This window comes from Vipera ursinii (genome assembly GCF_947247035.1).
Source record: "Vipera ursinii genome assembly, chromosome: 10".
Classification (NCBI taxonomy): Eukaryota; Metazoa; Chordata; class Lepidosauria; order Squamata; family Viperidae; genus Vipera; species Vipera ursinii.
In genome coordinates this window covers 13,533,435-13,549,589 of record NC_139520.1, presented here as the reverse complement: position 1 = coordinate 13,549,589, position 16,155 = coordinate 13,533,435, and the positions used below count along the sequence as shown (strand labels likewise).

At 42.0% G+C, this 16,155-nt stretch overlaps 1 protein-coding gene across 2 annotated transcripts in view; it reads right to left on the bottom strand.

Annotated features, from left to right (window-relative positions):
* Positions 1 to 15,140, bottom strand: part of RANBP10 (RAN binding protein 10) — a gene marked incomplete at its 5' end in the record, with an annotated part of 39,962 nt that extends 24,822 nt beyond the window's left edge. Inside the window, 3 exons of one of the 2 annotated variants that reach the window (XM_083370511.1) lie at positions 6,573 to 6,625; positions 13,232 to 13,343; positions 14,912 to 15,140. In XM_083370511.1, the coding sequence (XP_083226637.1) occupies positions 6,573 to 6,625; positions 13,232 to 13,343; positions 14,912 to 15,140 (394 nt within the window). Of the gene's footprint in view, positions 1 to 6,572; positions 6,626 to 7,015; positions 7,020 to 13,231; positions 13,344 to 14,911 lie in introns of those variants that run through there. The other variant, XM_083370512.1, reaches the window with a different exon arrangement.
* Between the last annotated feature and the right edge of the window lie 1,015 nt (positions 15,141 to 16,155).

Genomic DNA, 16,155 nt, shown 5'->3' with positions numbered 1-16,155 from the left:
CTTTAAGTTTTGTTGTTGTTAGCCGCCCTGAGTCCCTCGGGAGATAGGGCGGGATATAAGTCCCATAAATAAATAAATAAATAAATAAATAAATAAATAAATAAATAAATAAATAAATAAATAAGGGGGGGGGAAGACTGGGCTGATGATCACTGTCTGATCCCAGCAGCCTGCCATAGACCCAATCAGTTAAGTAACTAATTCCTCTTTTTAAAAAACCGAAGATCCTCCACTGAAGCCTACACAGTATTTTTGAATCTGGGCGAAAGAAGGCCTGTTTGTTTATTCTGAAGAATCACAGTCACAGAACGAGCTTTTGGGTGGCTTCCACAGATTTATGTTTAGCCACCTACTGAAGACGTTGTTTTTCTCATTCTCTTTGAACATAAACCACAGTTTCCAGTCAAGGAAGTATTGAAGCATCATGTTGCACAATCCACAATCAAGTAATCATAGACTAAATATATTCTGCTGTACCACAAGCAGTGCCTGGCACAGGAGCTGGATGTTCAGGATAAAGACCTCGTACCTTCAAGCCAAAAATACTAGGACCTTGCCTAAGGACAAAAGCTGGACAAATAAAAATGAGATTCGAGTGTTTTAAGTCCAGATTGATTTAAGCCATAGTTAAGATTTATGACACACACAGAATGAAATCTGACAATATGGTAACTCTCTTCCATTTCATAAATACCTAGTTTCAAAGTAGTCCTATAATCACGTAATGCTAGAATTGCTTGCTAGCACAAACAGTTTTTCTTCTCGCTACTACAAAAGGAACTCCGAAGGTTAAAATATCATGGAGATTAAACTATATTCAAACATCCAGGATGGAACACATTAAAAAAGTATGCTCTCCGATTGCTGTCAACACCCTTATCTGAAATGACAGTGACACACAGCTACCCTAAAGGGTTCCACCTGAAAACAACTTATATTTAGTTCAGAATTAAACAAAGGCAGGGTGACCTACTTGATCCTTACACACCCAAACTCCTAACTATCAGTTTAGGAATGCTTGTATATACATCTTACTTTTAAAACGGTGATGATTTGGGGAATAAACACCCAGATGACAACCTAGCATTGGAATCCCCAGCATTTTCCAGGATACGTTACCCCGCCCTTTTGGAGCCCTCTTCAGTCATCTGCTATGGCTAACTTTCAGTTTCACACCAAGCACAAGAAAAAACAGACACTTGGATATAGTTTGTTATATTAAATTGTAACTGAAAACGTTAGAGGCAAGGTACCTGCCAAGCCTTATTCACAATAGTGACTGCTGCTGCTTTACGTCAACAAAAGGCTGCAAGGGAGGTGTTTGTTAATCATGAAGTTTCAACTTTGATAGGAAAAGAAACGGATGTACAAAATGGCTGAGCTGTCTTCCAAAGATGATGCCCAGGATTTAAACTTGCCAAGTGCAATATAAACAGTATGTTTTAGGTAAGAATTTCCTAAGTACAAAAAAAATCTAAGGGAAACTCTAAAAATTGAGAAACCTGGAAAAAAATTCACAAGTATCAAGTTTATACATCAGAAAACTAGAGGTTGTCCTCTTTTGCAACAATTGGGAGTGGCAACTCAGTCACTAAGTGAAGCAGTTGCTAAATAAAACTGACTGTGCTTACAACCTTACTCCAGCGTTCCTTTGCTTTACCTACTTGTGAAAATCACAAATGCGAGGAAGCAAATTTACTTTTTCATCACCATCAATATGAACAGTCACTAAACGAGGACTACTATATTACATTATTCACAGACAGTCCATCATAGAACCATGAAAAGTATGAGTTTTCATCATGCCACAAATTATGAAGAACTTCTAAAGCCCCAAATTAGATTCTTGTTTAGGCTCCAGGTTCACTGTAGATGGTACCATACACATTTCTACAATCTTCAAAACGTTTAGAACCACTCAGAGACAGGATAAAGAGATTTATACTCCAATATAAAAAAACACTACCACGCATTCTTTTTTATGAATTACAGGTAGTCCTCGACTTATGACCACAATTTTGTTGCTAAGTGAGACATTTGTTAAGTGAGTTCTGCCCCATTTTGCGAGCTTTCTTGCTACAGTTGTTAAGTGAATCACTGCAGTTGTTTAGTAACACGGCTGTTAAGTGAATCTGGCTTCCCCATTGACTTTGCTTCTCAGAAGGTCGCAAAAGTGGATCACATGACCTTAGGACACTGCAACCGTCATAAATATGAACCAGTTGCCAAGCCTCTGAATTTTGATCATGTGACCGATGGTTGTAAATGTGAAAAACAGTCATAAATCACTTTTTCAATGACATTGTAACTTTAAATAGTCACTAAATGAACTGCTGTAAGTCGAGGACTACCTGTATAGCTGTCATACTAAGCCCATCAATTCATCAACCAAAAAAATCCATAAATGTTGGCTGCTATAGATGACTAACATTGTTTGCAACCCTGTTAATAGCTACATGAAGACAGATGCCATTCTGAGTTCTACTTACACCAACAGGATGTTTAATGGTGGCTATAGCATCCTGATGGATTCATGGCAGCTATGCCTGAAGTTGCTGGGTCAGCAACTTACACTTTTTGTCATGATAAAGAATACAAATTCAGGCACAGCCTCCATGAATCTCTCAGGATGCTATAGCCACTATTAAATATACTACCCAGGCATGCTAAGACACGGTTTACAAACCCACACAAAAGGTGTACTTGGCAGGCTATCGAACAACACCCCTGCCTCTTCTTAATATATGACAATTGTTAGGATAAATTTTTCTGCCTATAAGGGACTGAGGCCATCATTGGTTCCTTTCGCGCGAAGCGCCTTAGATTAGATCACCAATTGCTTTATATTTGGGGAATAAGGTTCCCAAATTACAGTAAAACTCAATTTTGTGGCCTTGCGTTCAGCTATCTTCGGAGACAACATACATAACTTTGGATTTCACACATACACACACACACACACAAATAATAGACAAGGTGCACTGTTTCCAAAGCAAGACAACAGAGGGAATTTATGCCGTGCAAATGATGTCAAACAGGAAATGACGTGCAATAAGGCAAATAATATAGCTTGCTACAAATGATGCCAATCATGTAAATTCAAATTTAGTGAATATTTAGCTTTAACAGAATCTGTTAAAAACTGAGCTACTGTACCATCTGACTATTTACAGATCTTAAGCTCCACAAAGACCACAGGTGCCCCAAACAGTAACTGGAGCAACTGTTTTCACATCGGAGTTGCTGGTGGTATATCAACACCTTTTTCTGAATCAGCTTAAACGGGCATATAGAACAGTAGCCCTATTTGTGTTTTGCAAACAGCGGCATTTCATCATCTGTCCTTTCTAGCGATGTGTTGTCAGAAAGATGTTACTGGAAAAGCCTGATGGCCCAACTGTCTGAACAAATGACTGGCCATTATGTCAGAAGCTGCAACCAAATACGTTTCTCGTAGTCAGCCTCAAAGATATGCAATTCCAGAGACGGCCTCAAAGGCCTGCATTGAGCACCCGTCACATGGGCATCTCTTAATAGTGTTTGCAGATCTCACCTGATGCTGTCAATTACATGGCTTCTTGCAACTAAGCATGAGCAATTTTAGATGAAGAAAGAAGCTGCCATTGAGGACTAATTATTCGTTAGTACGTTGAGGCAGATGCCAGGATTTAAACATAGAGCCACATGTCGAAATATAAGAACCCAAAATTAAGTCATGCACGTAAAAAATTAGACAGGTTTAAACAGAATTTGAAATCTGTATTATTATTATTATTATTATTATTATTATTATTATTATTATTATTATTATTATCATTATCATTATTATTATTATTATAAAAAAGAAATCTAAATATCTAAAGAGAGTTGAACTGAACTGCCGGCCTGTTTTGCAAACCTTTTCAACCTTATTTTGGAAATGAAAATATACTTTTGTAGTAATTGCACAATGCTTACAAACGTCAAGGGGTTTTTATAATGCCAGGTGCCATTTCTGTTGCCAAAGGTTTTCTAATGCTGGGACAAGCATCCAAATATGCATCATGTCCAATGGGACATGCATTTTGCTGAGGAGGCACGATGCATGTATTGGCCCAGCTGAGGAATAAATTCCTCTACTCTGAAGTAGTGTTTCACACCCAAATGTGAGGAAATGTAATAGGGAGGCACAATGAGGCTGGGCAGATGCCAAACAAGAAACTGTAAGACTAGGAAATCTTCTGAAAATTTAGGGTAGTGTTACTGTACCATCTGCTTCCATTTTACAGTAGGAAAGCTGCTTTCCCTTGAGACTAAAAGAAGAAGCCAAGAGAAGCAGAAGTATTCCATCAGCTAAAAAATAACAGATTTAGGATTCTCCAAACAGCAGCTTGCTAGATCATCATTATTTAAAACCTTGCCCATCTTAGGTAGTTGTTGAAGAAATGGCATCTCAGTTTGGCAATTTCCCCCTTTCTTTATTACGCTCTTCCTTATTTTAGATTGTAAAGCAAGGGGATCATCTTTTTCTTACTGATCTTGAAGCTGCTTTCAAAGCTTTCTAACTAAAGAGAAGGGTAACATTCTTTGAAAATAAAAGAGTAGAGGGAAAAGTTTGTGTTGGCACCAAAATTTTCCTTTTTTTAGTTATGTCAGAAAAACAGCCAATCCAATAGAAGTGCCATCAATAAATAGCACAGATGGTAGTTCTATAAATATGAGCATCTAGTTTAATCCAAGCATCCTAATTCATTGTGGGAAATCTGGTGACCAAGAATTGCATCCAATCCTTGAATCCACTTTTTATAGGCCTAGAGCAGGGGTGTCAAACCGCTGGCCCGCGGGCCGGATGCATCATAGCAAAACCGTGCCCACCCCATTGCCGGCAATGGCAAAGAAGTCACGATAAGTCGCGACCCGTCAGGTGACGTTGTGAGTTTGACACCTTTGGCCTAGAGCCTCTTTGGATTATCATGGGTGAAAACTATTAGCACTTTTTAGGGCTAAAAAGACCTAAATCTGGGCTATTTGCAGCTGTCTAGTGGCTGTCTGGACTTTGCAAAAATCCAGAAAATCATTAGATAGCTGCAAACAGCCACTGGTCCAGGTTTTTGTGAAAGCCAGATTTAGTAGCTTTATTTGCAAATTGCATGTATGTATTTAAATAAAAAACAAAAAAAAATAGGAAAAGAAAAATAATGCAATCTACATATATACAAAAGTTTCATCATTATATTAACACGCTTACAAGGTTTTACAATACCAGCTTTAGTAAAGAATGACCATGTTTCATTATAACCGTCCATGCATAAACTGTAACTTCAAGAAAGTTTGATCACTATTAAAAATTCCCCTATTCCCCAAAACCCAATAAAAACTGGAGCCTCTCAGCTATCACATTCCCCACTGCCCACTTTGCATTATTACCTGACCCACTGTGGCCCACAAAAAATAATAATTATAAACTAAGATATTTAACGAAGGGTTATCCGGTCTCGCTCTGTCTAGAGAGGGTATAAAATCGCAAAAAAAAATATCTTTACATTTCGCAATAAGAAATGAATGTGCAGAAATAGAAACAGCAATGCTGGGTGGGGGACGGAGTGCTGACCTAGGGGGGGGGGGTGTAAAAGCACAGAAACAAAAGATTCAAGAACAGATGATGGAAGTCGAGAAGAAGAAAAAAAAACTAGAGCTGCTTGACACATTCAGCTTCACTTACTTTTTGGAACAAACTCCCAAAGCCACAAGGGCGGCAAAGTAATAAATTTACACATATAGGATGGCCAGATCATATCTAGCCACAGAAACAAAGCTTTGGCTCAAGTGATTATAGGAAAGCTGGGTTAATCCTTGGTGGCAAAAAAAAGGTACTAGAGCATCTTTTTCCAACTAACAAATGATATTAAAGCACAAGCTTTCGTTAAACTGTACCTGATTTCATCAGATGCACAGAACGTGACTAGACCAGTTTTTCCTCAAGTTTGAAAGCTTGACGATGTGTGGACTTCAATCCCCAGAATTCCCCATGGCTGGCAGGGGAATTTTGGGAGGTGAAGTCCACATATCTGCCAAAGTTGAAAAACACCGGGCTAGGCTTAGAGAGGACTTCAATTGGGGTGGAGGACGGGCAAAGGAAGAAGATAGGTTGGTTATGCGGATTACATGTCAGACGTTACGAATTCCCATCAATTATCAATCGTAATGTGTCCGAAACCTGCTGTTTTTGCCTGAGACTGCCTTCAATCTTTTGATATATAAAACCTCGGGAATTTTTCACTTGAGGTTGCTGTTAAGTAATCACTTTGAGGTCTCCTAAAGAACTCCTAAGGTTGAAATGCTCTGATATCGAGTCCTGATGCCAAATTCATTTTTATGCCTTTCAATACAATTTGTTACATTCAACAAATTATTAAACTGTATTTCAACTATAAGGAAATATTGACTCCTCCTATTTTTGCAATTCAAGCAATGTTCTCCCCAAAAAGTCTGCCCGTGGATTCCAGGGGTAAGTTTTTACTTTTCTTTCTGGATTGTAGAAATCCAGTCAACAGCTCAGGAGCAAACACAAATACTTCTCAGCGCTGACTCACCAGGAAGTCTGTTCATGTTGACACCTTGGGCAGAGAGTCCTATTCCCATGTACCTTCAAACAAACAAAAATGTGTTAGTTCAGCAAATGAGAGCACTTCCAAACAAGGTAACAACCAGGCCTTTTCCCTACTAGAAGTAGAGCCCATGTGGGAAGACATTAAAGTTATCATTCAGTGAAGAACTGTCATCTAATTCTTTCTCAGGTTATTCACAAAATATCCGTCTAACGAGGATAACAATAGCTGCTTGTAATCAAGCCATCGTTGTATGCTTAAACATTTCCCTTTGTAGGAAAGCTTATTATCTCTGAGACAAATATACTATGCCTCACTAAAATGGACCAGAAAATATCAAAATTATTTTGGTCAACAACTGTAAAATAATGCTTAAGAATTTTCAGGTACAAAAATTGGGGGGGGGGGGTATTGTAGTTTAAGCCTACTTGTCTTTATTAGTCTGCTTCTTTGCCCCAAACCAGAATTAACATGCAGGAAAAGGAACTCTTGATATAGCATAGGGTGCACACTGCCTCATCAGCTGCACGTGAAATGTTTCCTCCTTCAGTGACTAAGTAGAATATATCATCCATTAGAGATAATTCAAAGGAGTTATCTTCTGTTGGCAGGAGCAGTTCCTCTTACCAACTGCTTTACAAGATTCGGGCAATTTTGAATGTTTACAAATTGTAAAGACTTTCACGTAACTGAACGTGAAGGAAATATATTCGATTGGAATTTTTCTTGACATTATTTAAGTTTGGAGGTTTGTGCTCCCAAAGAGTCAGAAGCATTTATATGCTGGCACACAGAAGGTAAACTCCTCATTCAGAACAAACAGGTTTTTCCGCAAGACGATCTAATCTCCAATTTAATTATTCTGTTCTGTCTCAGAACAATGCCAGTCTGGCAAATCCTGTCTTCTTGGGTGCACAGGATGTTCTGATGTGGCTGAATTACAACTCTCAGGTGCCCAAGATAGCAAGACAAGGGGTTAAGGATAGTGCTAAATGCATAGATCCTGTTCTTCAGCTCACCTATTTCCAAGCTTTTCTCTATATGGTGCCTACTCCAACCTGTGTACTCTCCAGATGTATTGACTTGTACTCCCAGAATTCTCAGCAACTGTCTATTTGAGGAATTCTGGAAATTAAAGTTCATCCATCTGGAGGGTCCCAGTTCAGATTGACTGGCTATAAAGGTGTAGATTATGCAACTGCTTCATAGGACAAACAGGCTAAACTAAAAGAGTTAAGCTGCATAGGAAGTTGTTTATTATTATTATTATTATTATTATTATTATTATTATTATTATTATTATTATTACAAGTAATACATTCAGAAACACTGACTCATTAGAACTCTAGTTGTACACTAAAAATTCTGGTAGCGTCTTGATGATGGGTGCAAAATAGCACTGAAGTAGTATGTTCTAAAACCAACAAACCCCAAGATTTTTTTTTTATTCCAAATAAATAGAAGTCGCCCAGAATTTCTAATTTCTATGATCTGCATATTTTCATGTCTTCCTATGTCTCTCACTTGTATGTCAACATAATGAATTATTCAATTATTGGTATTCCGGAGATGCGTGAGGTTTTGTACTGCCCTAACATAAAGATATGAACGTTCATTTTTCAGAAATATGTCTTTCTACCACCAAGCCCAATTATAAACTGCCAACACCAGAACTCATTCGTTTCCAAAGCTGCTGTGGATGTCAAATGAACACTTATTTCACACTTTCTGCTCATGTGCAGATCATTAGAAGCCTGCCAGAACGGTGGTTCCTATGACAGGAGGAAAAAAAAAGCATTGCTCACTTAATATGAAAAATTAAAATGTTTTTCAATTAGTATTCAACCCCCTCCTCTATCAGAAACAGCACATATGCCACATCGTTCTATAAAAAAGGATTTGAGCCACAGATTTTGTAACTCTGAATAACGTGTAAATGTTTCTCAAATGTTTATAAACACTGTATGCCAGAGATGGCACAGTTCAGACAGACAATTCACGTTGTTTATTGTAGAGGGTGTTAGCAACCTTCGTTCTGTAGGAGAGTAGCTCTCATAGTGTGAGATCATAATCTGTGTAATGAAAGTCCACTATCGTTATAATCAGGTTTCAAGGCTCTGAACCAAGCAATCTACAAACAAAGCTGTGCTATATTACCACAATTACAGAGGGAAAAGGAGATTATCAAGGCTATCGCACCACTTGCAGGAATATTAACTAGAGGTACATGTTTAGAAAAGCATGTAAAAGTGCAGGACCTCTCTTTTATTCCTTAGTCTGTCTCTATGCAAGCCCCCTCACAAGACTGAAAAATAGAGGTGGCTGTTTTAAAAATCATATTAAATTTAATGAGTTGGCTCAATAAAGCAGCCAGATATTTCTTTCTAGCTCATAAAGCATGCTGTGTTAATGAGGATGTTCATGCAACTCAGCCTTCCAGAAACCCTTAGGAACATATACAGACAGAACTGATAATCCTTTCTCAGGAAGCTCTTTCTATATTCTTGCTTTGCTCTCTCTTTTTCCGCTCACTGTTCATTCTTCTTGCCTTCTTTACGACACCTTTTGGCTCCTGCTTCGTGCCAAAATTTGTTGGCTTTTATTGTTATCTGGCACTTGTAACTTATCATTTTGAAAGACAAAAAACAGTCCGTTTTAAGATTAAGACAGCCATTCAACTGCCAAAAGACTGAGATACTTTCTGATTACTGAAAGAATAAACATAAATAGTGCACTAATTCTTTTCTAAATTAGCTCTCATTTATGGGACTTTAGAATGCCCTGAATGAATCAAGTGTTCACGCAGAGGGCTAGAAATAAGCAGCATCAGAATCACGAATAAACACAAGTTTCATTTGTCAATCTCATAAATAACTGCTACCTTTTATTATCTCATTTTACTAGCCTTGCATGCCACTTTAATCATAACACTCTGTGCAGCATATGCACCTATAAAATAAGGTTAAAATATACACTAAAATGATAGAAGAAACAATTCATTGTTTTATGCCAGGTAACAAATTCAATTCAAGCAGACTGAATTTCAAGGCAGAGCATTTCATAACACCTCTATCGCAAAGCCTGCTGGAAGAGCCAGGTTTTAATTTCTTTGTAAAGCCCACTTAAATTGGGACCAATATGGATCTCAGGGGATCTAAACTGGGACCCATATGAATCTCAGGGGAATATTGTTAGAAAGAAGGGAGAAGCCATTGAAAAGGTTTACCTAAGATTCCAGGTCAGGGATGTCAAACTGCCAGCCCACGGGCCGGATGCGTCATGGCGAAACCGTGCCCACCCCATTGCCGGCAAAGGAAAAAAGTCGCAATACATTGCGACACATCACATGACATTGCAAGTTTGACACCCCAGTTCCAGGTGATTGATCCTGAGTGAAAGGACTGGGGGGAGCTTCTTGCACCTGATCTTATCAGAATCACCTGTGTGATCAGATGTTCATGCAGGTAATAGTAATAATAGTAGTAGTAGTAATAATGTTGGAAGGGACCTTGGAGGTCTCACCATTACATCATTCCTGACTATTGAACTACTAGTATGATGCATCTATTTTCTGATATGTACAGGATTTCAATTTAAAACTGCTTTGTAGAACAATTTTCACATCACCATGGGTCATAAACCAACTGCACAGCAATCATGGGCCCCTAAGGGAATGTATTAACCTAGTTAATGATAATTCCTTATAACCATTCTGGGAATTGCATAATGAATTAAATTTGCCCCCTCTGGCAACACTTACAGCACAGAAGTACTGCTGCTGATTTAGAAGAGCTGCTATCATTACCTTTGAATTTCCAGACTTATCTAGCTGTTCTATACATCCATCAAAATTAACCAGCCCAAGCTTTTTAAGTAAAGAAAAGTGCCGTACTTAAAACTGAGTGACATTTGCTGGAAATACAATGGAGTCCTCATTCCAATCTGTTTTTTAACCGCAAATCCATTCTGGGCACCACAAATACTTTCAAAAAACTATGTTCATCCTATTATTCAAAGTAAAAGCTTACTCTATGTCCAGGTGCTAAAGGGTCAATTCATGTAAATAAATAATTACTCATGAAGATGGTGGCTGAAGCTAACTGAAGCATCCTGACATGTGTCAATGTGCCCTCAGCTTCCCACATCCTGATTTTAGCAAAGCTGTAACCTTAGTACAAAGGTTACCAAAAAGAGCATTTAGAAGCAATATTGAAATAAGTCTCTACATCAAACAGACACAGAAAAACTGGATTTGGGCTACACTTTACACAAGCTTATGAAACACAGTATCAAGGCAATTAAAAGCAACTCCTTCCAGACATAACAAAAGTGATAAAAAAACAAATCTAAATGTCCATCGCTGTTTCTATTTCTTCTCCAAATACCAAACAATTGAAACTATATGGTTTCTTAAAGCCTCTGTTGCAATTTAGCAAAGCTTTAAATAAGTACATATCCAAGAGTAATCAATCCAATTTCTCACTGTAATAACTGAGGCAAAGATGCATATAAAAATACTGCTGCGTACTGGAGTGAGGAAATATATTTCTGATCTCCCCCACCCTTGTGATTTACAGTATCTTGGTGGCCATATATGTGATCTCATCATTAAAAGTAAAGGTTCCCCCACACATGCGTGCTAGTCGTTTCCGACTCTAGGGGCCGGTGCTCATCTCCGTTTCAAAGCCGAAGAGTCAGCGTTTGTCCGAGGACGACTCCGTGGTCATGTGGCCAGCATGATTAGACACCAAAGGCACATGGAACGCTGTTACCTTCCCACCGTAGTGGTACCTATTTTTCTACTTGCATTTTTACGTGCTTTCGAACTGCTAGGTTGGCAGAAGCTGGGATGAGTAACAGCTCACTGTTACGCGGCACTCGGGATTCGACCCGCCAAACTGCCAACCTTCTGATCGACAAGCTCAGCGTCCTAACCCACTGAGCCACCGCATCCCTTGATCTCATCATTAGCATTACCCAAATTATTTAAAGCAAGACAATTTAGTTTAATTCACATTGTGAACATGCTTTTCCCCACTTTCCCAAACTGCTCGACTGTCTGTCATTCTACAATTTCTGGCAGATCAAGTAACCAAATCTGCTTGAAGATGGTTTGCCTTGGCTTAGCATTCAAGCCTCTTATCAACATGTTACATTTCAAAATCAAAACCCTCAGTGTTCCCAACAGAAAGGTAGACTGTAAAATTTCCAGACTGCAGGTAGTCCTCAACTTACAACCACAATCAAGTGCAAAACCTCTGTGAAGTGAGGCATTTGTTAAATGAGTCTTTTACAACCTTTCTTGCCAGAGTTGTTAAGTGAATCACTGCAGTTGATAAGTTAGTAACCTGGTGGTTAAGTGAATCAGGCTTTCCCCTTGACTTTGCTTGTCAGAAGGTTGCCAAAGGGGATCACGTGATCTTGGGACACTGCAACCGTCATAAACACGAGTCAGTTGCCAAGCATCTGAATTTTGATCACATAATCATGGGGATGGTTCAAAGGTCGTAACTGTGAAAAATAGTCATGTCACTTTTTTCACTGCCATTGTAACTTTGAACTGTTACAAGCTGAGGACTACCTGTATTAGCCATTAGCTCAAAACCTACTGTAAGATAGTAGTAATAAAGATAACTATACTATGCCAGAATAATATAATTAGACCTACAACTAGAAATATCATACTGAAAAATATCTTATGCAAGTTCCTAATTTTTTTTAATCAGCAATTCAATCAGCTCAGTGTTGTCAACTGCCTATATCAATTATCTCATGTCAAAGAATTGCCAAGCATAAGTGTACCCATTCCTTTATACATCATTTTATATAGCAAGGAAAAGAGTCCCTGTGGATTTTACTTCACTAGTTGTTGCCAACTATTTTTTTTTGGGGGGGGGGGGAGAGGAACTCATTTCCAGTTCAAAGCTGTGAACCAGCACTGTCTAAGGACGTTTCTGCGATCAATCTGGCCAGCATGTAGGAATATGTAAAATAATTTTGTAGCCAGGAAATTAATTTTAGTTAAACAGCTATAGGAATGGATTTCCACTACCTCCTTTTCAGCAACTGTTATGCATTATTGGATTTCACATTTAATACACCAAAAATCCACATAGGAATTTTAAGAGGTAAACATGGTGTAATTACCTAGAACGTGGGTAGGCAACCTCAGCTCTTTTATGACTCATGGACTTCAACTCCCAGAATTCCTGAGTCAGCTATGCTGACTCAGGAATTCTGGGAGTTGAAGTCCATGAGTCATAAAAGAGCTGAGGTTGCCTACCCCTGACCTAGAACAACCAATAAAGAAAGAGGCATAATCATGTCTCATCTCAGTTTATATCACTGGTTTGGTATTTGATAGCAGGAAGTCAAACCAGTTTTTAAAAATCTGAACCGGCGTTGAACTTGATTCATAGCTTCACCCTCCCCAATGAACCAAAATCCAAACTCCCAAAAATGACCTCAACTCCTTGTTTTGAAATGCTGCTGGTGCAATGCCCTACTACAAAGAACATGAGTCACTCACCAAAGCCACATTTCACGTTCCTGCCAAAGACAAGTACAGGTGGTAAAGTCAGCTCCAACTCTCCTCAAAGACAACAAACACACTTTAAAGAATTTACATTAAGCCACATACTTACCCATCTCTTCCTTTACTAACTATCTTCACTTCAAAATAATAAATTCCACAGGCTGCAGGGATGGGGTGGGTAGCCCTGACAGAAGCAGCATCCTTGTGGTTTTTCCCATGTCCTGTTTTAAACAAACACAGGGGGAGGGAGGGAGGAAACAGGCAGGAGACAGGCGCTTTAATTCTTCAGTGAAAACAATCACGCAGCAAGGATTTGCAAGAGCCAGCCAGCCAGCCAAGCCACAAGAGAGCCCACAATCGAATACAGTCCCTTACAGATAAAACAACAGTTGCTCTGACACATTAGCAAGCAAGACATGGCATTGGAAACACATAGCTGATCTTCCTCTGTTATTGTCCCAAAGAGACTCACAGCCCATTCTTCAGGGTAAAAGTATACAGCGTTGGGGCAGCGTTTCTCAACCTCGGCAGGTGGTTCTGGTTGAGGTTGAGAAATATTGCCCCAAAGTATCCTTTACTTCAAAGGATGGGGCTGTGGGTCTCTCTCTCTTTTTCTTCTCTCTGGGACCACCCAAGAATAACAGCTGTGCGGTTTCTGTTGCTCTCTCCTTTGCCCTAGGGCAGGGGTAGGACCACCTTGGCTCTTTTATGACTGGTGGACTTCAACTCCCAGAATTCCTGAGCCAGCCACGCCGAGGGGAAAGGGAGAGGTTTCCAAGCTGAGCCAGGCTGGCTGAGGAATTCTGGGAGTTGAAGTCCACCAGTCATAAGGGGGCCAAGGTTGCCTACCCCTTGCCCTAGGGCAGGGGTCGGCAACCTTGGCTCTTTTATGACTCGCGGGCTTCAACTCCCAGAATTCCTCAGCCAGATTTCCTTAGTCCACCAGTCTTAAAAGTTGCCAAGCTTGAGGACCCTTGCCCTAGGGCAGGGGTATGCAACCTTAGCTCTTTTATGACTCTTTTATGAAATATGCAGATCATAGAAATTAGAAATTAGAAATTCTGGGAGTTGACGTCCGCGAGCATAAAAGAGCTAAGGTTGCCTACCCCTGCCCTAGGGCAAGGGTCCTCCACCTTGGCCACTTTTCAGACTTGTGGACTTCAACTCCCAGAATTCCTCAGCCAGCTTTCCTCAGTCCACCAGTCTGAAAAGTGGCCAAGGTGGAGGACCCCCTGCCCTAGGAGACTTCAAATCCCAGGACTGCCCCAGCCAAAATGCAGGGGTTCCGAAGTCCACTTTCCAGCTGCCGAGGGGAGGGGGAAAGAATCCCTTGCGTTGGGGTAACCCCCACCCCCACCCCAGGGGACAAGCCAAAGGGCTGCTCTACCAGCCTCCAAAGAAGCTCCCCGTCCTGGGGAAAAACCTGACAGGCCCCGCTGGCAGCAATACCTAAGGGCAGGGGTAGGCAACCTCGGCTCTTTTATGACTCATGGACTCCAACTCCCAGAATTCCTGAGCCAGCATAGCTGGCTCAGGAATTCTGGGAGTTGAAGTCCATGAGTCATAAAAGAGCCGAGGTTGCCTACCCCTGCCTAAGGGGATCTCTGCCCTACCTACCTAGCGGGGAGCCAGGCCTCCTCCCAGGCGGGACCCCCTGAAATCCGGGCTGCCCAATCCTGCCCACAGCCCCTCACACCTTCGGGGGCGGCCAGGCCTTCGCTCCTCCGCCGGAGGAAGGCTTCCCTGCCCGCCCCTCGGCCCCTCAGGCGGCCGCCGGGCCTCCCCCCACCTTTGTAGTGGACGCGCAGGTTGCCCTGGGAGAGGCCGATGTAGCTGTACTTGTCCTTGGGGCTCCAGGCGCGCGGCAGCGGCGTCTCGGCCGGGTTGACGGCCGGGTAGAGCCGGCGGAGGCGCTGGCTCAGCTCCTGCTCCTCCGGCGGGGGAGGCGGAGGCGGCGGCGGCGGCGGCGACAGCGCCGAGTCTCCCCCAGGTAAGCTGGCTGCACCCGCATCGGCCATCTTGGATCCACTATTGTGTCAGCGGGAGGGGAGCGGGCTCCCTTTCCCCGGCTGTCCAATGGGAGGCGGGCTCGGCCACAATGGAGACGCGCGGCATGACGGGAAGACGAGTCCGGCTGCCGGTCCAGGGCTGGGCTGGCTCGAGTCAGCGAAGACTACAAGTCCCGAGAAAGCCCGCGAGGGAGAGCCCGCCCGCTCGATGGCGTCGCAAAGGCCTTCGGGATAGCGAGTAAGAGGGTGCGTAGGAAAGGTAGACGGGGAGCTTCCAAGCCAGCGCTGAATGTTCGGGCCGCATTCCTTAGCAAATAAACCATGCAAGCGCTGCATGGATGGAATATTTGGGAAAGCGGGAGGGAGGCGATGACGTGACTAGAGTTATAGGGTTTCCCGTTTAAGCACGGAGCTGGACTAGAAGACCTCCAAGGTCCCTTCCAACCCTGTTATTCTATGTTCTTATATATATAAAAAAAAACCCATCGCAGAATTAGCAGCAAATCAGCTGCGACAAGGGAAACAACTCAGCGAGATCCATCTATACACAATCCCGAAGACGACATTTACCCTATTCCCCGTCCCGTGCAATATCGACATTCCTTCTAAAACGCAGGCTTGCTATGAAAGGCCGCCGCCCCTCCTTCCTTGCAACGCTGCAATTTGCAGAAGGACGAATGTAAAGAAAAGCAACCCATTTCGGGATTCGACACGCCGGTTCTCCAACTTGCGCGCAGTAGCCTGTAAGCTTTCCTCGAAGGGCTCGCGGCACGGCCAGTTAAGGCTCCTAACCGCCCCCGCCTTTCCCCGCCATAAAAACTAACTATCCGTCGCGCAAGCATCCCAGCCCCCCTCCCGGTCCAAGGAAGCCGCCCCGCTCCGACAGATGCCCGGGATTCTGGCGGAAAAAGCCCGCGGCGAACAACTGGCCCGCGCGCTACCGCGGGACGCCTCTAGAGGGCGCGGCAGCCTCGCTCAAGCGGCGTGGGGCGGGGCCTGTTGCCGTGGCGACCCCCAGTCAACA